At 34.5% G+C, this 25,440-nt stretch overlaps 1 protein-coding gene and 1 pseudogene across 2 annotated transcripts; one reads left to right on the forward strand and one right to left on the reverse strand.

The window, feature by feature from the left end:
* Positions 1 to 13: 13 nt before the first annotated feature.
* On the forward strand, positions 14 to 21,674 carry LOC145574644 (phosphatidylserine decarboxylase proenzyme 2-like). 2 transcript variants are annotated; one of them, XM_081632483.1, is made up of 22 exons: positions 14 to 548; positions 5,096 to 5,175; positions 6,616 to 6,640; positions 9,153 to 9,212; positions 9,356 to 9,424; positions 10,023 to 10,097; positions 10,427 to 10,516; positions 10,593 to 10,643; positions 11,781 to 11,864; positions 11,972 to 12,063; positions 13,540 to 13,695; positions 14,696 to 14,780; positions 15,493 to 15,604; positions 16,503 to 16,603; positions 17,554 to 17,601; positions 17,786 to 17,932; positions 18,719 to 18,814; positions 18,908 to 18,982; positions 19,102 to 19,191; positions 19,824 to 19,910; positions 20,006 to 20,056; positions 21,057 to 21,674. In XM_081632483.1, exons 1-22 carry the CDS (start codon positions 369 to 371, stop codon positions 21,165 to 21,167), a joined length of 1,965 nt encoding a protein of 654 aa, XP_081488609.1. In that variant the 5' UTR covers positions 14 to 368; the 3' UTR covers positions 21,168 to 21,674. The 2 variants fall into 2 exon arrangements, with proteins under 2 accessions (XP_081488609.1, XP_081488610.1); XM_081632484.1 differs by lacking the exon at positions 10,023 to 10,097 and having other exon boundaries at positions 16 to 548.
* A 506-nt stretch (positions 21,675 to 22,180) lies between these two features.
* Positions 22,181 to 24,365, reverse strand: LOC145575297 (putative clathrin assembly protein At1g03050 pseudogene; annotated as a pseudogene).
* Between the last annotated feature and the right edge of the window lie 1,075 nt (positions 24,366 to 25,440).

Raw genomic sequence — 25,440 nt, forward strand, 5'->3', positions numbered from 1 at the left:
CGGGGTGAGTGTCTTATCCTAACCACTAAATTGTCTGTTACCGTGTTACGAGAATTCGGTCCGGAAAATTATACTCGTACCAATTTCCATGTTCAAGTTCAACAGTCAACCCTCATAGGCCATAAGTAATATGCCCCACTTCCACCCTAACAATCCACCCACCATAAAAACAAGGACAAATTCTCTAACTGCTCAGTACATTTGCCTTCTCAATTCTTAAATGTAACCGACCATTTAAATTCTTATTCTTATTCCAATTAATTTTCATTAATTCGACTGTTTATTATTCCTTAAAAAGTAGTTCAAAATTGGAAATTCTGGTTGATCTTGGCCATTTTCGTGTAAATTGTTGACATAGAAGAGAGAGAATGGGTCATGGAAGTTCGAAAGATTCATCACCATCATCATCTCATAGTCGCAGAGCAAAGTTGCGGCAAAAACTGCGGCGTGTTGTGCGGCGTGATAGTCGATCGAAGCAATCTGGGAATGGATTCAAGTTGGTTTCCGCAGATGACTTCGCCGGGATTGCTCTTCTCACTCTCATCTCTGTATGTTTTTAATTTCTTTTGACTTTTTATTATTTTATTGCTTTACGTAATTTGTACTTTTATACTATTCACGTACTCATACCTACCTGTCATCGTGAGTATATTACGGAGTATTTATGTTTTTGTTTTACTAGATTTGCGTTTAGGTCCTTTTATGTTTATTTGTTTTTTCTAAACTTCTTAATATATCATTTGAGCTAAAATAAAAAAAAAAAAAAAAAAGGTTGTATTATTGCCTTATTGTATCTTAAAATGAGTATTAGAAAAATATAAGTGGCTTAGTTAGACTTTTTATACTATTCTCATACTTTACGAGTTCATGTTGACCCACAATGACTAATGTGATTTATACAACACTTTGCAACGAGCCGAACGAGGGGTCAGATGTTATTTGTTAGAGAGCTGGTTTGAATAGTTGATTGTAAGAGTTAGTTTGATTAGTTGATTGTATTAGCAGTTTGTATAAAATGTTTTGTGAATAGTAACTAAAGCTACTTTATTGTGTAAAATGACTAATAAAGATATATGTATAATGTATTCATATTTTCAACAATGTTGGTAAAGAGCAATAAGTTGATCAACTTTAAGGCTCCATTTAACATTTTTAATGAAAAATTAGATTTTAAGAAAAAGTACAATTGCAAATTAGTTTTCCTTTATTTAGTTGCATGCAAGTAAAGTTTAAGAATAAAAAATAGAAGTGAAAATACGAGGATGGATGCGAGGGAGGTAAAATGGAGGTAAGAACGAGGTAGGAAAATGTGGCTTCCCTTGTTTCGTAAATAAAAATGTTTTTCCATTAAGAATGTAATTTTCCACCATTGAGAAAATTGTTTTCCACCCCCTTTACAAACCAAACAAAGGAAAATTGGAAAAAAAAAGGAAAAATCATTTTCCATGAAAACATTTACATCAAATCAAATAGGGCCTAAGATAGAAGAGTCATTTTCCCTCAACTGCTACAAACCCTTCTCACCAAAAAGCTCCTATTACAAATCTTTCTGAAATTGCTCTTTCGGATTCAAACCCTCTCTCAAATTTCTCTTTTTCCCCAAACCTTGCCTTTTGCCTAAAACCTCTGCAAACCAAACACCCCATAAGGAATCAAATACATAGTCATGTGAGTACATATTACAATCATCTCTTGACAATGTATAGTTTTCCTATACTTCTTCCATTTTTTAGTTGCATCTCTTTGCAAATTGCGGACTCCTAGGCAATTTTTGAAGATGACAGAGATAGATGAGAGAGATGGAGAGAATAAAAAATATGGACTCATGTGATAGGAGAGAGATAAATAGGGTTTATTAACTTAAAAGGAGTATATTAACTAATACTCCCTCCGTTTTTAAATGCTTGCTCCATTTCTCCATTCGCGGAGTTTTAGGAGAAATTGGAAAAAGTAATAAAATATAGATGTAGTGGGGTTAGTGGAAGGTAACTTGGAGGAGAGAGAATTTAAAAGTAATAAAATTAGGTCCCACTAGTTAAGAGAAATGAATTAAATGTTATAAAAACTTTCCAAATAAGGAAATAGAGCAAAAATTTAAAAACGGCCGCAAAAGGAAAGTGGAGCAACTATTTAAAAACGGAGGGAGTAGTTGATTGTACTCGTACCTGTCATTGTGAGTATATTACGAAGTATTTTTTTTGTTTTACTCCCTTCGCGTTTAGGTTCTTTTATGTTTTTTTGTTCAAAATTTTCTTAATTTATTACGGATTATTCGATCGGAAAATAAAATAAAATTGGAGTAGTGCATATTCAAAATTCAACATATTTATATTCTCCCTTTTATTTTTAAGTGGTCCGGTTAAACATTTTGCACCAGTCTCATACTTTATGACTCTACGATGACCCTCATTGGATATTTTTTTGTTATGCATTACTAACTCAGTATTTCAAGCAAATTAAAGAAACTTACAGAGTACAAATAATTTGTGTTAAGAACTTTTTGGTTTCAAATTTTAAGGATATAATTACTATTTGATATTCTCTATTAATAGTGGTGGATGTCATTCCTTAACAATCTTTCACTTGAAGACTGATCATAATCTGTCTTCACGCCTTGCTCCATGCAGCATAACTCTCTCGTATGTAACTTAAGCCTGCCAACTAAAGTTGAACACAACTTTAGTTTGTCAACAATTATGTCTTTGTTAAGATATCTATGCCAGATTCTTAGTTCCTTGAATTTTCTCTACTGTTAGTACTTCATCTTTTAATAGAGATCTTAATGATATCAAAGTCCGATATGCTTAGTTCTAGAATGTGATGCTGAATTTATTGCCAAGTGTATTGCACTACGACTCTCATCGTACAATACATTATTTCTTACTAGAATCCCACCATGAAGCTGTATCATCTACTTATCGTTGTATTTCCAACTTTGAATATATAACCTATGGTGCTTTTATGGTTGTACTTTTAATTCACCTTTTAAGTACAAACACTTATCATGGTACCTCGTTGATACTTTATATCCATTCCACTGCTTCTTAATGAACTTTTCCTTGATTTGACATATGAAGTAGCAAACAACTCCCACTACATGTTTAATATCTGGTTTTGTACAAACCTCGGCGTATTTGCATACATCAAACTCCCAATGGCCGGGCATAAGGAACCTTAGCCATATATTCTTTATCTTCTTCTTCTTCCGCATGAGGAGACTGATCCTTGTATAATCAAAAGTGACTTGCGTAGTTGCATGCTGTTTGGCTTAACGTTACTCATATTAAATCTTTGTGAACACGTTTTTTGCTTATCTCTCGTAATTTGCAATATGAAAATCTTCTTTTTTGACCTAAGTCCTTCATGTCAAACTCCTTTGACAATTGCTGTTTCAACCATCTTTTATCATCCATGTACAATACTAACATATCATCGACATAAAGTAGTAAGATGATATAACTTGACCGATATCTCTTAATGTAGCAGTAGTGGTCAGCGTTGCACTTCTCTTAGGCCATACAAACTTGTTTTAAGTTAGCACACCATATTTCCTTCCCACTTTCTAAGAAACCTTCTGGTCAATGCGTGTATATTTCTTCATCCAAATCGCTGTGAAGAAATGTAGTTTTAATGCCTAATTGCCCATGATGAAGATCTGCAATGGCAATAGTATTCAACACTGTTCTAGTGGTATTGAGTTTCAGAAGAGGTGCAAACTTCGTTGTAGTCAACTCCTTTTTGTTGGAATCCTATGACTACTAATCGAGCTTTTTATCTCTTAGAACCATCATGCTCTTTGTTCACTTGATATACCCATTTATTGTGAAGTGCCTTTTTTACCCATAGGTTACTAGGCTACTTTTCATGTCTAGCTTGAAATAAAAAGATTTCATCTCATCTTTCATTGCAAGGTCCCGCTTGCCATTCAGATTGTCCTTAATCAATCAATACATATAATTCATGTATTTTATGTTAGGATCATGAGGCCAAGAAATCCTTCTCACGACTAGGAGATTGCAGTATAATGGAATGTGTTGTATTGCTTTGTCTAACGTGTTCTTGTTGAGGTTATCTTACAATTAACTCTTTCATCATATTGTGTGGGACATAATCTTCATCTACAAATGTTAGCCTACTATGTTTGTGAGTTTTATGTCTATCCTTGACAATGTATAAAAAAGCTCTAGACGCGCTGAAGCGATAAGGGTTATGCAGCGCTTTGGTGCACCTGGGGTCTCTTTGAGGTAAGGCGCACTATATAAACAATTAAAAAAAAATTGGCAAAGGTGTGCCTCATGTGCGCTTTGGGTGCGCCTAATCGATGCCTAAACAAAAACGTCTCGCGAAACCAAGCTAAGCACTTACCTCATATCACCTTGCGCCTAGGCGCGCTTTTTCAAACACTGATCCATGATTCTTTGTACATGATTGTTTCGTTGAAAATCATATCTCTAGTAAAAATCACCTTTTTATTATCATCAGCTCTGATGCGATATCCAGTGTTTGAAAGAGAGCACCTAGGCGCTGAGGCGTAAGGCATTAAGGGTCATGCGCCTTTTGTGGTCTAGGCAAAGTGATTATGATGAGGCACAACTAAGGCACACCAATAAGCTTAAGGATCTGAGGCGCGCAAAGATTTTTTAGAATTTTTATATTGTTTATTATATGCGCCTCACTTCAATGAGGTGCATTGAGGCGTGCTTTGGTGCGCCTTGAGCCTTTTTATACATTGATCCAAACTCATCCTCATCATAGCTAAATTGCCAATTGTGGCAAAAGAAAATGGGACAACAAATAGAAAATAGAGTGAATACTTGTTTAAGAGCTTGGTATCCTCTTGCCTTTATGCAACATTTCCTCTACTAGGATTTGCATTTGATTGTTTGATGAAGAGGGAAACCGATACTATATACCGTATAGGTTTATTGTTACCCTCAATTTTGAAATAAGCATAGGAGAAGTAAAGGGGGGGGGGGGGATGGATTGGCTTTTAATAAGTTTAAAAACTGAAATTTCTTTTGTTGAGAAATTTATTTTGTAACATGATTAGCATGTAACTTAAAGTAATAAATTTTTATGACTTTTATATATATAGGCAAAGATGACTTTTAAAGACAAATGGTTGGCCTGTGTTACGCTTGGAGAACAGACATTCCGCACAGACATCACCGATCAGTTAGTATTCTTTGTTTAACACTTAACTTTGTTGTATCTAATAGTTTCTCTTTTGTTATTTTATGTAAGCCGGTCTCTTTATGTGCTATACTAAATATAATGACAATCATGTTCTATTTTGTGTATGAAATTTAAAGGAGTGTATCTTGAAAATACTGTTGGATTGGGAATTAGCTTACTCTGTAAACCATCTTTTACATATAATGTACTATCATCTGTCATTTCAGAATACTGGTATAATATTACTGCAAGGTATGAGTATGTAATATCAGAGAGCCCTTTGTGTTTGGACAAAACATTCTAATGGAATGTACTAAGGAATGGAGGTAGTACATATAATTGCTAGAGATTTTTCAGTGATTAATTTTGTTCATTTTTTTTTTTTTTTTGAGTTTTGGCCAATTATATGTCTTAGACATCCCATAGCTTAGCCTATTGGCTATTTTCACAAGAAAGTTTCATGGGAACTCTTTTGTACACAACATCTTTAACTAGTAAGACTGAAGTGTTCATCTATATTTTGTCACTATTTTTTATATCCATTATTATTGTGTTTACAATCAATTTTTTTTTAAAACTTGTGTAGTATGGGGTGAGGATGGGGATGGTTTAAGACTTTTAGAGGTGGTTTGCCAGGTTGAGGAGAAGGTGCAAAACAAGGTCATGGAAAAAATGGTTGAGTGGAAGTTTGATGATTGAAATGAATAAAATGGATTTTACTAGTGAGCACTTATGTTGTCATTTGTCAACAATAAAATTAATTGGGAAATTCTATACTATAACCCTCTAGTATTGACTTTTCCAAGTTGTGCCCCCTGCTTTTAAAAGTTACACATTGTAACCTTAAATTACAATTATGTATCAATAGTGACTTTGCCTGGGGCCCACTTTGCACTTTTAATATTTTTTTCTCGATTTGCGTGCTAATTTCACAAAACCTAATATCAGACAATATGGACAAGTGACAATGTGTTTATGAATGTGGTCATAATGGCCTGTAATCCCATGTACTACCACATGGCCATAAGGTCTCCTTGTATGTGTTGTTGTTGGGCTCCAAGTCCTACAGTCCATAATTGTTCCAATTTATTGTTTTGTATCATTGTATGTGACTCGATTAGCTTAGTCACGATTAGCTGCATGCCCAATTCCTAAAATTGTACTTGCAGTTAGTAATCTGATTTTTAAAGAACAAAAGCCTTAATCTGTTTTTTTTTTTAATTTTTTTTAAAATCTTTATAGTCTATGCATGAATCTTCCTAATTGCTTCTACTTCTTCATAATTAGTTCTCTTTATTGTTTGAGAGTTGATGGTGATTACTACAATGCGTGGGAGTTGCCCTTCTATTTTCAGTTGCAAAATATTCTCTACTGTAATCTCTGATCTTTCAAGATGTTCTTTCCTTTTTAAATTAACTTGTGTTATTTATATTTGTGCAGAACAGAAGAGCCTGTGTGGAACTCTGTAAGCAACTTCAACTTATATCTTTTTGGCTTTTTGCTGTATTTTAATTTTAATTTGGTGCCTTAATGTTCGGTTTCTTGGAAAATGTTATTTTGAATGTTAGGCATGGTAGAACCAATTTATCCGTTTATTTGATTGGATGATTTGTGTTCTGTTTGTTTATCACTTATCATCTGGGTCTAAAATCTGCTCATGTTTGTTAGTGTAGAATTGTAGATTATGGATTTTACATGTTTTCTCTTCTTAATGCAAGGGACTGGGATGTGTTGCCTTTTGGTTTCAAGGCTTCAAGCTGCTCTCTTTGGTTCTTTTTGTGATTTTCTGTAACTAACTACGCTGTAATAATGTAGCTTGTCTTTGAATAAATTTTGTTTCATTACAGTGAGTTCCTTCTTTTGCTCAACTGAAGGAATGTATGACAAAGGGTATTATGATTCTATATGGGGCCATTGAGAAGCAGATCTTTGTTAGATTTGTTCACTGGCATTATGCTGCAAGTACAAAAAGGTTTTGCTGGTAATACATGATAATAGGATTCCCATCTCCAAAAGCTAACTTAAGGGGTGGAGACTGGAGAGCCCTTCATCCTTTCTAAATCCTACATAATTCCCCATACTTAAGTCCCATTCCTAGCAATGGACCATAACACACCACGCCTCCCGAGGATCAAAGGAGGAGTAGTAGATATCATTGATACTAGATGACAGGATAACCATTCTCTAAAGCTAGCTAAAGGGGAGGAGAGCCCATTGTCCTATATAAACCCCACATAAGGCCTAATATGACCAATGTGGGGGGGACTCAAGTCCCAAACTTAGCAATGAAGCATAGCAGCGGGAATCATGTACTTCACATGAAAATATGAAATTTAGGTGCAAAGCCTAACCCTATATTGTCTGGAGGGATATTCAAATGTTGTTATTGGAAGTAGAAGAATCTTATTACACAATTACTAGTCATAAATAACATAATGATCTTGAGATTATCTATTATTGATGAAGCCTTCTATTTTGGAGTTTTGCATCCATTGCAGTTTTCCAAATGAAATTGTTTAGGCAGGCTCTAATTATCCTTAATGAGATTTTCTCTAGATACACATTGTAGTACAGTAAGCTGTTAGGCATTAGGTATAATGTCTTGTGCTTCAGCTGTATTATTTCTCTTGAGCTGCAGTATCATGGTAATTTAGATGGAGAATGGTTTGATGCTTATATGTTGCACTCTGTCCATGAAATGATTAGGCATAAGATATCTATCTTTAAAAGTAGATGTCTAACTGTAAATTGAAAATCATAAGATGTCATAATTGCATAGCTATTGGCATGGTTAGTGAAATAACTAACTGTAGGCAAGGTGTCAAATACTAGAGCAGTGGTGAACTGAGGGAGTGTAATTGCTGTTGAGTTAATGCAGTTACAACAAAATTTAAATTATCATTTATTGTGATTGAACATATGCAGTATACCCATGAGCAATAGTTCTAATTGTGAATTTGCTACTTTGTATGGCATAGGCTTTTCTTAGGTAATAGAGATAAATTTGTCCAGTTTCTATGTCATCCACTTGTAGCTTGCTAGTTTCCTTACATGGGTTTTGGAAATCATAAGGTGCAGGGCATCCTGAAGCATTAGCATTGGGGGATTTTATCTTAGGAAATAGTTTTAAGTCTATCTTGGTGTAGAACCTCTCACAAGCCTTCTTGTTGAGTAGAACTGTGTTATTATTTTATGATTTTGTTTGGACTTACTTGCTCCTGACCCTCTTTGCAATTGTCATTATGACAATCTAATTTACCCCGGACCCTCTTATAATGTAAAGCTCAATCTCCACTTTAGCGAACTTTTTCCCTTACCTTGCTTAAATTTTTTTATTGTGGCCACTTATAATTTTATCATGGGCTTTTATTTTTATGTTTATTTATTTATTTGTATCTTTTATTAACATGTCAGCATGGCAGCATCTGCTATGACTGCCGTCAGCATCAATAATTTCATTATTACTATCAGACCATCTATAAAGTTTTATCCAGTGCAAAGTTAGAAAACTTTATAGCACTATACTTTTACTTTCAGTTCCCCATGTTTCATGAACGTTCTAAGATTTGTTCAGGTTAGGAAACTGATTTGGACAAATATCACTGCAGCGTAAATATATGTAATCATGTTGTCTTGTTTTTTTACAAAGTGAAGTTTGATGTGAATGTGAAATTTCTGGGATGATGGCTGCTTTAATGTGGATTTTTTATATGAATGTAGTTTGTTTTTGGTGACCTTACTGCTAAATTTGTTTAGTAATTGAAACGAAAAGTACTGGATTTGAGTTTTCACTTTCATTGTTATGGTGCTTTTGTGCTATGGTGCATCAGCATGCCCCCACTTTCCCCTTTTATTGACTTTTATGTTTTCTTCCCCTTTTCTCCTTTATGGATATTCTTTCAGTTATTTATTCTCTAATTATGATCCCTTGCTGTACTCCTCTCCTGAACAAATGTCAAATCTGTTTCTTCTTGCAGGAAAAGAAACTTCTTCTAGAAAGTAATGGGCCTCATATTGCAAGAGTAACTGTTTATGAGGTGTGGACATCTTCTGCTTCAGCCATATAAAGTATTATTATTGATGTATACGCATTATGCTGTCATTCTAAAGAGAAGACTACTTGGTAGCTTTTAAAAATATGTATGTATTCTGACATAATTTTTTTCTTTGTATATTGCAGACCAACTTATTGAAGAAGAACAATCTCATAGGTTATTGTGACATTAACCTGTTTGTTTTTCTAACTCAGGTGCGTTATCTAATTAGTTTCTCTACTAACAAAGCCTTAGACTATCTCAATTATTAAATTTGGTCATTTTCAAGTAAAGGAGTGTAAAATTTATTAGGAAAAACTGACAGTACCAGTTTTAACTATGAGTGGTCTTCCTGTAAAAGGTCTAAACTTTTGGTTAACTAAGGAAAGCTCCTATTTTAGGGTTTCTTCTCTAATTAGTCCTCAACCTATCTCATAAGTTCAGTAGATAAGTGCGACATGCCAACATTCATCCTCAGCTGCATCTGCCAAGCCACTAGAGCCCCATCCTCACTTTACCCATCCACTCAACTACAATTTCCCTTTCTAGAACCACCGTGCCCTCTCCAAGCCCCATCCTCACCTTTCTCATCAAAAAGTGAATTTTATAATTTTAGATAATACAGAATTTGAGATATGAACGATTAAATAGTGCGCTGAAAAATGTGAAAAAGCGATGGTACAGTTAGTAATTTAGGGTATGTAGGCTATTAAGGTATCTTGTTGTATTGATTTGTTGTGTTGAATGGTTGATGCCTTACACATGGTTATGGCCTCTACATTACTAACATCATGCTCTTCGTCGCTCTCATAGATGCTGAATTGGGATAAGGGAGGGGAGTGCTGTTGGGCTAGAGGGGCAGAGCTTGATGATGGAGTGAGGGAGAAGGTGAGGCAAACTTGGAAACTCACAATTGAAATTAACTTTAGAAAGATTGTAATTGACCTATTTATCTGGTTAAAAGTCACATAATGTAATTAGAGAAGAAACACCCGATAGTTTGGATTGTCCTGGGTTATCCAAAGTTGGGACCATTTAAAGAAGCCCGACCATATTTGAGACTGATAGTGTCAAATGTCAATTGTGATCCTTTTTGATTTTTGCTGTCTGGTATATAGAGTTTAAATCCTCTCGGTCTTGCAAATATCTTGACAGAGGTAAAATAATAATATTGTGTTTGAGATTATTCATGCATGTGAACTAGTATCATTTTGCAGGATTTGGAGTCTGATTTTGTCGAAGTTGATCTCTTGGATCCATCCTCAACTGACGTGGTTGGCAAACTATCTTTTTCTTGTTATGTTGAGGTATGTATTATATAGGTAGTGTTTGATTGAATTTTCAGTCTTATTTGGACTATTGGTTAGTTGCTGTCTCTTGTAGGATCCAGAAGAAACAGAGAAGGATTTTGCACGGCGCATATTGTCTATTGTGGTATGTCGTTCAATACTGTGTTTGTTTGACAAGTAATTATTGTCAAGGTATTTGTTCAATTAAATCTCCTCATTTCTACAGTTAAGTCACCTCTTTTTAGTCCTGTTCAATGATCTAGTTGATGATTTTTCATGACATAAGTAATTCAGGGCCTCTTTTGGATCACATGTGTAGAAACTCTAGAAAGTTAACAAAATGGATCAGCAAATCGAGTATATCAATTGGTTTAGTTAATAGTTAGTACTCTATACTAGAATTGCAAACTTATCCAGAAATCATATATTTAATTTGTCAACTCTCCTTACTACCTTGGAATAAAGAGGGGGAGGCCGTTATATGCACCTGAACTCTACAGAAGACTTTCATGACTTTCATGTGTGTAAGAGACTATTTCTTATATTGGAATGTTGTGCTACCAGGATCTTGAGAATCTTTGCACGATTTTATCCATTTGGAAGAGCTTTACATTTGGTTGTAGTGTTTGATACTTTGATGTATGAACTATGAAGTATAGAAGTCCTTTGTTAGCTTTGACCTTTTTCCCTAGCGTGCCAACATTTTTTTATCCTTCTCGTTGTCTACACATGATTCATCCAGCTTTGATTGATTCTCTTGACCAATTCAGCAACCCAGATTTTCTTCATTTTGTATTTCCAAGCAGAATTGGGTGTTGCTCGGATCTTTGCCATGCATACTATGATGTACTTTAGTGCTCTGCTCCTGTCAAAATGATCTTTTGCTTTGAATTATCAATATAAAGTCTATGGTATTTACTAGCTCGTTTTCCATTTCTGATGTCATCAGAATCTTCATCACTAACACTTTTACATACATACTGAAACAAGTTTCTAAAATTTAAGATTGGATATTATCCCTACTTGTAAAATTTTGAGCAATTTTAACAATGGCTTTCATTCTTTGGAAGTTGGATATTGTATTGCTGTTGTCATATTATTTGTTTATTACCACCATAGGCTGGAATTACGAGAGGTGTTACAAAGAAAGGAGTGACACTTCTTTTGTGCTAAGCTTAATAATTGCTGTTGCTATTTTATTTTAGTTTATGTTTGCCTTTTCCTTTACTTTAAATGAACATTATAAATATATCCAAAGTCTGAAATTTTTATTTCTTTGTAGGACTATAATGAAGATGGCTGTCTTTCTTTCTCTGAATTCTCTCAGTTGATTGATGCATTTGGCAACCAAGCTGCAGCTGACAAGGTCTGTTATATTTTTTAATTTTCAAAATGAATATGTATAGTGCTAGAATGTTTGGTTGTATCTTTATTATGTTTCTGAGGAACTATATTTTATTCCGTTCTTTGTAGAAAGACGAGCTTTTCAGGGATGCAGATAAAAACGGGGATGGAGTTGTTAGCATCGACGAATTGGCTTCCCTCCTTTCCTATCATCAAGAAAAGTATGTTGTGTAAGAGCTTGATTAAATTAGCCTAAGAAATATAATTGGGATCTCATTATCGATTCATGGGTAGATTTTTAAATTATGATATTAACTTTTTATACATGAATTTCCTCAATATAATGTGGGTTTAGATTATTATCAGCTTAGTTGCCCGGTACTTAGTTTGATTAAAAAAAAATAATAATAAAATAAAATAAAATTGCTAGAATGAAATATGGTAGTAATGAAAAATGTTATGATACTTGTAAGAGAAGACATTATTGATGTAAATAATTTAAGTATTAGTAGAAGGTGAGCTATGCAAGACTTTAATGGAGTTTGGATTATATCAATATTATTTTTAAAGTCACCACCACGGTCTCTTAGAGGTTAGGGCTTATGTCAACTTAAGATAATTGTTTTTTTTTTTTTTACTTGTAAGCTTCTCTAATATAGCTAGGAATCAGTGCCAACAGAATGATCAGGTTGTTTCTTTAAAAACATGCTGGTGATTCCTAAATCCAATATCCACTATAGTCAACTAGTCAATGTCACTCTTGGTTGTTGTAAGACGAATTTGCTGCCACATATACTAAAGAAAAAGGTGAGAGGATTACTCAGTGAATGAACAATTGCAATTTGTAGTGATGGAGGATTTGAAGATTGAATTACCCACGTGGTGATTTCCTATACCATGACTCTCCATCCCCCCATGGTGCTTCCATTCCCTTTCTTGCAACCACAACAGTCCAACCACTGCCACATTCATCATCATTACCACCACCACCACTACCTTCATCTCCACCACCACAAGCAATACCACCACCCATAACAAAACAAACCACACCCCAACCACCTAAAATCACCATTACCACCTCGTAACCACCCCCCCACCCACCTCGAAACTCACCCCCCTTGAAAACCCACCCCCTTCCACAAAAAAAATTACCAAAAACCCACAACCAAAATTTGAAAAAAAAAAAAAGAATAAAAATGAGGAATTACCTTTTCTTATCTTAAGTTATAGCTTTGAAAGGTCAAATTTGACCATGAAAACTGTAGATGCAGAGTTTCCTTATTCAAAATTGACCATTAAAACCTGAAATTTGAGCTTCAATGGCGGTGATGAAACAAAAAAAGGAGAGAAAGGGTTGCAGTGTTGGCAAGGTGAAGGGGAAGGGGGGACGACGGTGGTGGGGAGGCGGCAAGGAAGGGTGGTAGTGACATATAAACAAGGGTTAAGGTGGTGGTGCAGTGGTGAGAGGAGAAAGAGTTTTGAATGACCAAATATTACCAAACAACAATTTAAATCAAAGGGTTTTTCTTTCAATTCTCTCTTACCCTTTCTATATTCCATTTCATTTACTCCGTTTGAATCAAAGACCCCTGTGCTTTTGTAAGCATTATTGTGAAATTGTGTTCTTTGGTCAGCTATGATTTGTGAGTTTCTTATATTTTGAGCATCTGATTTATTATTAACTGGTTGTTTTACAGGGAACCCCTCATTAACTCTTGTCCAGTTTGTGGTGAGCTCCTTGACGCTTCCAATCAGGTTGGTAGCATGGTTCATATGACCTTGTGTTTCAATGAAGGGACAGGAAACAATGCCATGAGTGGGGGATTTTTAACAGATAAGCAGGCTTCATATGGGTAAGAATACCTCACAGATTCAAGTTTTAGTACTCTGGTTATTAATAAATTAATTAAATGCTGAATCTCACAGCCTACACTCCAAGTCCAAGGCTCTTAGCCCCTGGGTCGCCGTATAAAAAAAATGTGCTGGACGAGGTTGAATTAAATATAAAAGAAATGGTCCGATCTCCAAGTTGAAAAGTATAATACATGGCCTTTGGTTTGGTCTGGTCCGGTCCGGTCCGGTTCAAAATCCTTTAAAAATCAGTCTTGGACTAGACCAATTTTTTGTTACAAAATATACATTTAAGCCTTGAAATTGATTGATTTTCTCCTTAAATATGTGGGGAGGATTTTAATGTATATTATGAGACATTCAATATTATACTTTCAAAAAATTCGTTGAACTATCAATTTTCTCCCTCTATTCATTATGATCTATTCAATATTATGTAAGTGGGCTTTGTTAAGTCATAAGTAAAAAATAATGTAAAAGTTATAGTGGGTGAATAGTTTATGTAAGGTAAGGGATGTGAGGGAAGGGAATGATTAAAGAGAGTGTGGGTGGGGTATGAGTGGGGACCATGTGAAGAGAGAGATTATAAAATAGTTAATAGTATTTCCATTTTAGGAAGTGTTGCAATAAAAAACAGGGTTGTTTATAGGAAGTTTTTTTTCCTCTTCTGTTCTATTATGTAATAAAATAACACAAAGTATAAAAACATACAATATGTCTAAAAACTGGACTGAATTGATCTGGCCTAGGTTTTAGACTGGTTGTAACAGTCTTGTGTAGTCTGTTCTTGTCTGGTCCTAGCGTAATTGTTCTGATTTACGGAATCTTGCTGGTCTTCGGTCCAATATAGTCCGGTCTTGAACTGGTGAACAGCCCAATAGTATTTTTGTTACCCCTCATATTTTCAGTATAGCTTTGAAACTTAGCTTTTGCTGTTTTTCTTGAAGTCTTTATTAGATTTATAATAATATTCATTTTTTATTTCTGTTTTTCTGTATTTAGATGGCTACTCAAACTGAGTGAGTGGGCACAGTACTCTTCTTATGGCATTGGCTTGAACTCAGGCTCAAAGGCAGGACATATTCTGGTATGGAAAGAGGAAGGTCTTTTTGAGCTTTATTTCACTAATTACCACTCTCCTCCTTATATGCTGAGACAGCTTGTTCTTTTTTACCTCCTGGAACTGCTGCTTTGCTATTCTGTTCTTCTGAGAAGGATAGTGGATTCTTTTGAGTTTCATCATTGACCAGGAAGGATGGGAGTTTTATGTTGGGTCCTTCAATCTGGAGATTAGAGTAGTTCTTCTGGCTGTAACTAAATGTGAACCATTAACTTTCCTCATACAAATATAAAGCCATTATCTTTGGAACTAAATCCATCAATTCATATAACATACTTCGTATATTATAACCTTAAATATCTCATTAAGAAATGAATATATTTGAGATTCTAATGTATTTAACTTCCATTATAATTCAATCACATAACAAGTAAAAAAGGGATCAATATGATCATGATATGTCTGTGAATTATTTGAATACATATACTCCCTCCATCTTTTTTTGAGTTCCCAATTCACATCCCCCAAGTCTGCCTTTCATTAATATCTAAAGTACGTTATGTGGGCTGTATCCTGGGTATGCAGGAAATGTTAGTTATGCTGGCATCAATTATTATATTATATTGCCTTAATTACTATAAGTTTCTGGAGTACACATCGTGTTTTCTGATAAATTGGCATCTCAAATTATACACTTATTATTCAGTTCTGTTGATAAAATGTAATGTTGATGCTCTAGGTTTTTGATCGTACAACAAAGAGGCTGGTGGAAGAACTGATTGATGGAAAGATTATTTTGGCAATGAGATCCTTGTATCAAAATAAACCGGGGATTTACTTTCTCGGAAAAGGTACAATCAATTAAGTTTTAATAAATTTAATAAGAAAAGGCTTTGCTTGTATCTGATCTTATTTTTCAGCTTTGCCAACTTGTCAGATACTTATAAGTTATAGTCAGATGTCCTTATGTCTGGTCTGTTTTTTATTTCTTATGTTGTCATGCTGTTTTGGAACTTTCAACAGCTCTACACCTATCTTAATATGTTGCTCTTGCTAACAAGTTTTACAGAGAATATGTAATTCATAGAAACTTTTTTTCTTTTTAATACTCTATGACGAGTTCATTGTACTCCCTCCATTTGTATAATTTTTTTACTTTTTTTATTTATTTATTTTTTTTTTTTTTTTTTTGGGTTCTAGTCCTTATCTGTTCTCATCCATTGTGTTATACCTACTATCACTTTAATCTTATAGCTAAATATATTTTCCCCTTTTGCCTTCCCTTGTTACTACATAGGACCCATTTAAACCTATTATTCATACCTTATTCTCTCCCTGTCCTCTAAACAATAGAAATACATGGATGTCTTTCCTCCTCTCTTCTACTTGATCTTTGTATCCATAGTAATTGGGTAGAACAAATAAACATGAGAGTAGTATTCTAGTATTCTTTCATAGATTGTTTTGGTCTTTTAGATTAGTTAATCTCACGAATTATGGTACTTGTCAATTTCAAGAGTGTATCAACAGTGCTCCTTTACAGCTTGAATAATTTATATGAATTTTAAGCTTGCATTGTGCTACATTTTTCAATTGTATAATTTGACTTTTATAGCTTAAGTTTCCATGTCTTCTTCTTCTTCTTCATCTTTTTCCCCCCATTTTGTTAGAAATTAATAGATTATATTGTAATTGCATTTATTTTTATATTTGTATGTAAACTGTATTTTACTCATGATTGTGGCGCAGGAGGCAAAGAAATTATGCAAAAACTCTCTGAAAAGCAAGGAGAAAAAATGAACTCGGCTGATTCTACAAAAGAGATACCAAAATTTATTGAACTTTTCAAGGTATGGTACTAATGTTCTCCCTTTATTGGTGGTTTGGTGATGATGACAACTGTCCTCTTCCTTTATACAATCAAATTCTTTTAGCTGTGCTGTTTAGAGAGGCCAATTTTTATTCAATCAATTATCTTGCTAGACACTTTTTTCCTTTCGAACGGTTTCTTATGACGATTCATGTTAGCTGACCCCAAATCATTTTGAGACTAAGGCTTTGTTGTTGTTATTGGGAAAAGGGGGTGTTTCTTTCTTATGGTCCAATATTTGCATTTATGGTTTTGTCTAATTATTCCCGCTATTTCCTTTTCTCTGTGTTTAAATATATAAAATAATAACACTACCATTTTAGCTGGTAGATTGTGAAGATATTATCAATTTTCTTATGGCCCAATAATAAATTGATTAATATGCACCATGCAAGTAAAACAGTGATAATCAATTTTATTTTATTTTGGGTTCTCCTTGATCAGTAAAACAGTAGATTTTTGATATGGTGTGTTGGGATTTATATTGGATGGGATGAGCTAAGATTGTGTATACAGAATATCTTAGCTGCTGTATGGATTCATACATCCAATATTTTATTTACCTGAGGAAGAGCTAACTAGAAGACCTTCACTAGACATCTAGATCAAACAACAAAAAGGTGTTCATTAGAGAGCTCAAATTCATTACTTGTTTCCATGTAAACTACCGGATTAATTAAAAATTATTCAAATACTGTGTTATGCCATTTAAAAGAATTTAAATTACTGATTATAACATAGAATATGACTACCTATCTCTACTATTCTTATAATTTTAGTTCCCCTTCAATTTTCTGATGTGCAAAGAAAAGTGATATTTCGCTCATTAGTAACAAATACTCTTTAGTGGTATGTCAATCATACCTCATATGTTCTTAATATATTATGCTGAATAGTAAAAATTTTTTATATGCACTTTATATTTTGCAGGATCAGCTGAACTTATCTGAAACAAAATATCCTCTGGATCACTTCAAGGTATGAATAGTTGAACTTATATGGTTTGATTTCATCTTTACATGACACTCCTATTGTAGGATGTCCTTTAGTCATGATTTGGTGAAGACTTTTTTTTTGGGTCTTCATTGTTCATTTATTATCAAAATGGGATTAAACCTTATGTCATTTTCTCACAATCAATTAACCACTTTTGATTGCACAGACCTTTAATGAATTTTTCATTCGGGAACTAAAGGCTGGTGCAAGACCCATTGCCTTCATGGATCGTGATGATATTGCAGTGTGCGGAGCAGATTCTCGTCTAACGGCTTTTAAAAATGTGGAAGACAGCACCAGATTCTGGATCAAGGTACTATATACCATTTGTATATTTAAAGGAAAAAACAGTATTTTGTGAAACTAGTCTCAATACAAGTTGATCTTTGCATTTGAACAATGAAATGTTCGAGGAAACTTTCTTCCTCATACTTTGCTGTACAAAACATGACAGCTTGACAGCAGAAAGAGTTATCCTACTTGTTTTGTTTCAATGACCATCGATACAGTATCACCACCATCTTTTTATTTGATTTATTACATCTCAATATCTAAGAGCTTCTACTTGCCAAACATTTTAGTTAATAACTCTCTGCTTATGGTTTCGAATGAGAGAATGTACATTGAGCTGAAGATATTGATCTGGGGACTGTCATTGTTTTAGGATTACTGCTGTATCATACGGTTATACTTGCTTCTGGATGGGTGCTGCAAACTATTGAGTACATTGTATTGCCTTAAATCTATATGAATTGATCATAATTTTACTGAAGAAGTATCTTGTATATGGCGTGATAAGCAACAGATTAATAAATTAAATATAGTTAGGTCTCTTAAGACCTCGCCCCTATAGCTTACCTAGACCTCTGTCTTCTGTAGTCTTTTATCCTATAGGGGGCTTCTAGAGAACACTAAATATTCGGTGGGTCCTTATGGGGCAAGCTTTGGCTCTTGCTATAGAAAAATTGGCCATACCATAATGCTTGAAAATTTAGAGTATATAAACTACGAAGTATAAAAGAACAATGATCAGTGGTATGCTAGTTGTTTGATTAAATCTAGAGTTTTGCCACCTTGCTGAAATAATATAATTATGTAGGGTCGGAAATTCTCTATTCAAGGCCTATTGGGAAATGATGTTTCTGCTAGTCATTTCATTGGTGGAGCATTGGTGATATTTCGGTTAGCTCCTCAGGTAATTAGTAAAGTTTTCTTAATTAGATTCTTTTAACCAGCCAGCATCCTTTTCCACCATTTAGACATAATTATAATCTAACTATTATTGCAGGATTATCATCGTTTTCACTTACCAGTTTCGGGGACTGTTGAGCGATTTGTTCATTTACCTGGGTGCTTATACACTGTATGAACTATTGAAACTTTTAAGTGATTAGAATCAGACATTCTTATCTCTTTTTACCCATATTTTTTTTTGCCTTTTGTTTCTCATTTTCAATTTCCCCTTTTCCGGTTATGAGGCAGGTTAATCCTATTGCTGTAAACAGCCATTGTGATGTCTTTACTGAGAATAAAAGAGCTGTGTCTATCATTTCAACTTCATGTTTTGGAAAGGTTAGAGTTGCTATAAGCTTCTTTCAGGAATATGGTTTTATAAATGTTACCAGCGGAATACCTACTTGAATATTTTGAGGTCAAAGTTTCTGAGCTCTTTATTTCACTAGTATCAAAGTTGATGCTGGACTTTGTTGTTAATAAGTAGCTTCTTTTGTTACACACCTTTACTTGTTTTTCGTGCTCACGGCATAGTCCATTTCTTTTAAATTAATCAATCAATGGGACTGATTTTACTTCATTTTTCCCTTTGTATGAGGTAGAAATATAAAATTATATATTACTTTTGTGTGAATTATTTATTAACAAAATTGCAATTTAAGTACTTAGCCCTTTATACTTATCCACTGCTAAGTAAGCATTAGTAAACTCCGTAAGAAACAGAATGGCTTGAAATGGCAAGGTAATATAGGTAGTAGAACTCTTCAATTCCACCTATATGCTGCTGAATCTCATTCCTTTGAAACCTGACAGTCTTTAGAAGTCATAATGAAGCATTCCCAGATTTGCCACAATGGCTGTATATCTGAATGACTGCTGGTGTATTGCTTAGACCAGTCATCTTAGTGTCCCCACTTCCCAAGGAAAAGAAGCTGTTCTTTTTCATTAAGCTATCATCAATCTGGTTGCAGGTAGCTTTTGTTGCGATTGGAGCAACAATGGTTGGCAGCATTACATTTACTAGGAAAAAAGGTGACTATGTTCAGAAGGGCGAGGAGGTTGGGACTTCCTGAATTTTACTTGGTGAATGTTGTGCCTATTTTCTCCATTTACAATCTCCTTGACAACAATTGTTTTTTTACTGATGTTGCAGTTTGGGTACTTCTCATTTGGTGGAAGCACTGTAATTTGTGTGTTTGAGAAGGTATTTCACTTGCAAATTTACGTTCAAATTTATTTTTTATTTTTTCTAGACATACAATAATTTTGAATAAAAATAAATTGATGTATAAGAAAGACACCTAGGATTTTCACAGTTAAAAAGGGAGGGCTGAAGACAAAAATACTCATGCCCTTGAGCGTCATGATGCATTTTATTTACAAACTAAAAACGCCAAGTATCACTCAGAACTTAATATTTGACTTTAGATGCAAAAGCTTTATGTAATAGTACTTTTTTCTTTATAAAGGGAAGTTATACTCTCAAAATCCGTTAGTTTCTTTCATGTGTATTACCAAACTATCAACTAACAATTATACTTAACGGCAAGCTAAGTTTTATTCTAGTATTATCTCAGTCTTAGATTAAATGCATAATTCTAGTTAGCAATATGATGGTCCACATAAAGGCTCAAGCTGAAATTGTTAATAAGTTTTTAGTAACAATCATTTTATTCTCTGCAGAAAGTCTTATCAATTTTCCTCTGCTTTTTACTTATTCTCCTTGCATAACTTTTTGAAGATTGTCAGTAAGAAAAAATGCCATGTTTGGAGGTGCCCTGATTCTGCTCTCTTGCAAGCATTAGTTATCAGATCACTCTCTTTGTTAAGAGTCATGTCTGACAATTAATTTTGGAAATATGCTCTTATTCACACTGCTACTGTTGTCAAAGATATTGTTAGAAATGCACGCCAATCAATTTGGAAGACTAGAAGGCCTTAAACATAAAACAGAGGAAATAGATGTTTATGTCAATCATACTATAAAGTATAAATTAAGAGGAACCCATGTAGATAGAAATGAATAAGCAAACTAGGTCAAGAAAAATTAACTTGGTAGAACTGAATAATGCTCTCCAAGAATCATACTCTGTATTTTGCATTCGTATTATTAGAACGATAGTGCTAATCTAAATTTATTAGAAGAAGTTGATTCTTGGGAGATAGATGACATGCTCTATTGATTTTTTTTTTTTCCTTTGCAGGGCGCAATAAAACTGGACGAGGACCTCCTAGATAATAGTGCCCGATCACTTGAGACTTTGGTTCGTGTTGGAATGACGCTGGGTGTATCTACCAAAACAAATATACAATAAAGCTACCTGCTACAATTTGGTGCAGTGCAATAGTTCATTGCACTCCGTATCATGAACCTGTGTGTTGCATCTCTCTTGCCATTTTTTTTCTTTTTCCTTTCTCAGTTTCCCACTTTTGTCAACATAGTTATCAAGTTTCAACTGTTTTTGTCTGCATATGAACTAGTGACGTTAAATCCCTCTCCTTACAATCGCCACTCTTATAGAATAGGGATTTGAGTTTTGTCATGCTTGCCAACATCCAAGTAGTTGATGATAATGACGAGACAATGATGAACAAACTTACTTGTTAGACGCATAACTTGTCCCATTGTATAGATAATAATGATTCCATCTTAGTTTAGTGCATGATGAAGTGTGATCAAAGTCTGATGTTTCAATTGATCAGTTTCTAGATATTATATAGACAATTAGTCTTTGTAATTGTGGTAGTGTACCAGTAACAGAAGAATTGTCTATGGCAGAATCTTTCTTGTTAGATTGTTTAATTGAAGATTTTGATATGAACTAGACTGCAAAATAGGTTTGGCCTTTTCTTCGTGTCTGAAATATAGAATAACTCAGTAGATTATTATTTTTGTTCATGCTGACTGTTGTGTGTTCTGTAATGTAAGATTTCCCTCTTTAATATTGCCCTTCATCACCAGTTTTTTATCACATCGTTTGCAACTACGTGTTCTCTCTCTGTAAGTGTATAGAAAGGAGTTCAGTAATTCTCAGTTACCTAGTCTCTCTTTGATCCCCAGTAGAGTACTGAAAGTGGCACTTTTTCTGGTCACAAATTGGTTAGTACGTGAATAGTCTAACTAACTAACTATGTTGTCAAAATGTCAAGTACCGCTTATTATCATTAGACTGCTTACCATTAGTGTTCGAGATTGACTACTCACAAACCTTGGTGTTTATAATGAACTTCACTACTACAAGCTTTAAATTACAGAGGTTGTCATTCTTACAACAAATACCTTAATTCCTACTGCAAATGTTCTATTGTATTTGTATACATTTCAGCATCAATATCGGTAATGATAGGTATTATATCCATGGCCATAACCTCCCATGTTAGTTGGCATTTGTTGTATGTTTGGCAGTGCAGCATGGCCCTGCATACCATCCCTGTGATATTGTTGCCACATAAGTTGTTCCTCAATCAACCGTCTTTGTTTCTTCTCTAACTCTGAGATTTGCACATAAGGTGGTGGGGCGACTGCCAATGATGCTGCAAATGGGTCTACGACAGGCGAATAGAAGCCTGAAGACGATGATGGAGCTGGTAATGCTAGCATGTTGGAGTTTCCAAGGGATCCTGGAGCCACACTGCTAGCACTCCCTGTACCGCCCATGCGATTAGCAGCTAAAGCTGCATTAGTTGCCCCTTGTGCATACATGCCATTTAATAGCATTGTGTCAAAGCCACCCCCAAGGGAAGCCTTTTGGTGAGGCAAATGGCTAGCTGATTGGACTAGTGTCTCCCAATTTGATGTGTCATTGAAGACCTCCCACAGTGGAGGTGGGGTTAGGCCGTCGCCTGTTGCTCCATCAAATAATGCTAAGGCAACGTTATCCTCATGCTCTTCATTTGTTGGAGCATCATCTCCCAAGTTTATTAGATCAGTCTCTTTGGATTGAGGTTCATCTTTCTTCGTTGGCTCTTGTTCCTTCTCTTCCTCTGGAGGGAAACCTTCTGCTGGAGGAAGTGCCTTTATTGTATTCATATCTTCGATGATTTCTTCTTCTTTCTCCTCTAGTGAGGCAGGTTCTTTCTCCTCTTTGTTTCTGTCCATGTTAGCCAATTTATTTACAATACTAGCTGCTTTTTCTCTTATGAATTCGTCCATAAGATCAAGCTTCTTTGGGGTGATTTTCTCTACTTCAGGGTATTCGGATGAGCGTACCACTCCTATGTCTTTACACCAGGCATAGTATGAATCGAGCTCGTCAAATTGATTTGAAATTCGACAAAGAATCTCATGTACTTTGATACATTCAGGGATATCCAACTCCATAAACTGATCGATCAGAATAGCTAGTATGTCTGTAATGTCATAATATATTTGGAAGCTGTCTCTCACAATCGAATACAGAGCTACTATTACGATACGATTGTGCTTTGCAGAACCTATAATTTCAACCAAGAAAAGACGATTCGTTAGTACCAGCATGAAAATAGCCAAGGGTACAAATGTTTTGTATATACTTGGAATAGTAAGAAGAACAGGGAGGTGAAGAACCTGATGGTTTGGTTGCAAGAAATCTTTCAAGAAGTTGTTGCAAATGGTGAATCTTTGACAATACTTGTTCAGTGGAAAGGTCAGTAGTTGCTACTGTCCATGGAGAAGAACCTGAAACCGAAACATTATTACTTGAGTCACGGTATTGCTCTTCCGGCTGCTGCAGTTTGTAGGAGGACGAATAGGAGCGTGTTCTATGGTGATGATTTCTCCTCTTTCCCTGTACCTTGAATTCAAGTCTTTCGTCCAAGTACAAGGCGAACATCCTTACAAATGCCGAGTAGTCCCAACAATTAGACCGTGAGTCTCGGAAATCTGACATGTTGAGCATGCGAGTCCCAGGCCTTGTCGAGTAGAATATCTCTTGCTCAAAGGCAGGGTCTCCTTCTGATAACAGCTTTTGGATTAGCATTAGTGTCTTCAATGCTACTACCTGTATGTTTAAGAGTAAGAAACTATTGCGACACATATATGTGAGCGTTATCTTTATTTGGTTACATTAGGTACAAGTGTGAATATGTTATGAGTATCGTCGTATTTAAACCCAGGTGAACTACTCCTATATATATGTCAATTGGTTATATGATGCACCTCGCTATATATGATCATAAAAGGCAAAGGAAGCTAATGTCTGCATATTAATTACTGCCTACTAACTTGGTAAATAACAAATCAAACAAAAGATTGAGCATTGTATCAAATCATAAGTATATAGTCGCATTACCCAGTTTTTGGTCTTGCTAAGGCGCCTAGAAATCGTACTAACACAAGATCCAATGAAGGCTCGAGAGTAGCAAGTCAAGCTATAGATCTCATCATAGTATTTCTCTTCAGCTGGATACTCGTCATGGCTGGTTGCCTTAACAATGGCTATATCTAAGTCCGATAACGAGGCGCTGCTTCCTACCTTTGCTAGCCCAATGGTAGTTTGATCCTTCACTGCCCCTATGGCTCTTCTAAATGCCATCAATTCTATTCAGTTTCTCAGGCTCTTTGTGGCTATCCAACTTTTTCTTGTATCTTCTTTTGGTGTTGTCTCTGGACTAACAAACATGCATGTAATGTATTAGCACGCAGGCCATGGTCTTATATGGGTGTATATTTAGTATAAAAAGTTGCCACATTGTTGACTTTTACGTGTTTTAAGATGACTTCATGACTAGAACAATGTATACAATACATCAACCCGTTATATACAAGTTTTTACCAAGTATTTATCTCGATTATGCAGAAAATTGTGAAAGGGAAAAAAAAAAGGTAATAATAAAGTCAGATAAGGAATAAATACCCGAACTCCCGGAGTATTTATAATTCACGAAAATAAACCTCACATGCATTTTTGTGATTATTTTATATGAATGTGCAAATGACTCTATTAAGAAACCAGAATAATCAATCTTACAAATTTGTTTTGCTCTCTTAAAAACAAATTTGTGATAGTTACATTCATAAGCATCTTTAAAACAAATGTGTAAGAGTAACAAATTGTTCTTCTAAATAACAAATGTATAAGACTTATGAATATGAGTTCTACCATTTTTTTTTTTTTGGTCAACATCTTATATTATATTAAGAACATTGAAAAGAAAACAATTCAATGAATTCTAAAATATGTTGAAGAATTATTACATTCACGAGCATGGAAATAAAATAAGATATAGTCTTAATTGACATAAAATTTATCGCAATTTAATCACAAAAATTAACAAATAATCCATGAACACAATAAGGAAAAAAAAAATGTAAGAAAATTTAATCTACCATTTTCTTGATTCCTAATAAAATAAAATTAAAAAAAAAAAAAAAGAATTTATATACTTACACAATTGTCAATCCAATGTCATAGGGTAATAACTTGATAATTTGTCGTTTGAAATTCAATTGGAATGATTAATCCCCTCGTTAATCTATAAAGTATTAAAAAAATATGCTATTATACAAATTAAATCAAGTTTGCACTAATGTTATGAATGATTGGAGAATAAAGGTGAGGAAATGAGAAGAAGATTATTTTCTTATCCTCATTCCCCCTTAATCAAAAT

The sequence above is a fragment of the Chenopodium album genome, chromosome 13, assembly GCF_948465745.1.
Source record: "Chenopodium album chromosome 13, dcCheAlbu1.1, whole genome shotgun sequence".
NCBI classification, from domain to species: domain Eukaryota; kingdom Viridiplantae; phylum Streptophyta; class Magnoliopsida; order Caryophyllales; family Amaranthaceae; genus Chenopodium; species Chenopodium album.

What these genes read in the sequence shown, in the direction of transcription:
- LOC145574644 (XM_081632483.1), top strand. Translation starts at nt 369, where the DNA reads ATGGGTCATGGAAGTTCGAAAGATTCATCACCATCATCATCTCATAGT. An exon ending in GATAAGCAGGCTTCATATGG is followed by an intron (nt 13,696 to 14,695) that starts GTAAGAATACCT and finishes TTCTGTATTTAG; the next exon opens with ATGGCTACTCAAACTGAGTG. An exon ending in AATTTATTGAACTTTTCAAG is followed by an intron (nt 16,604 to 17,553) that starts GTATGGTACTAA and finishes TATATTTTGCAG; the next exon opens with GATCAGCTGAACTTATCTGA.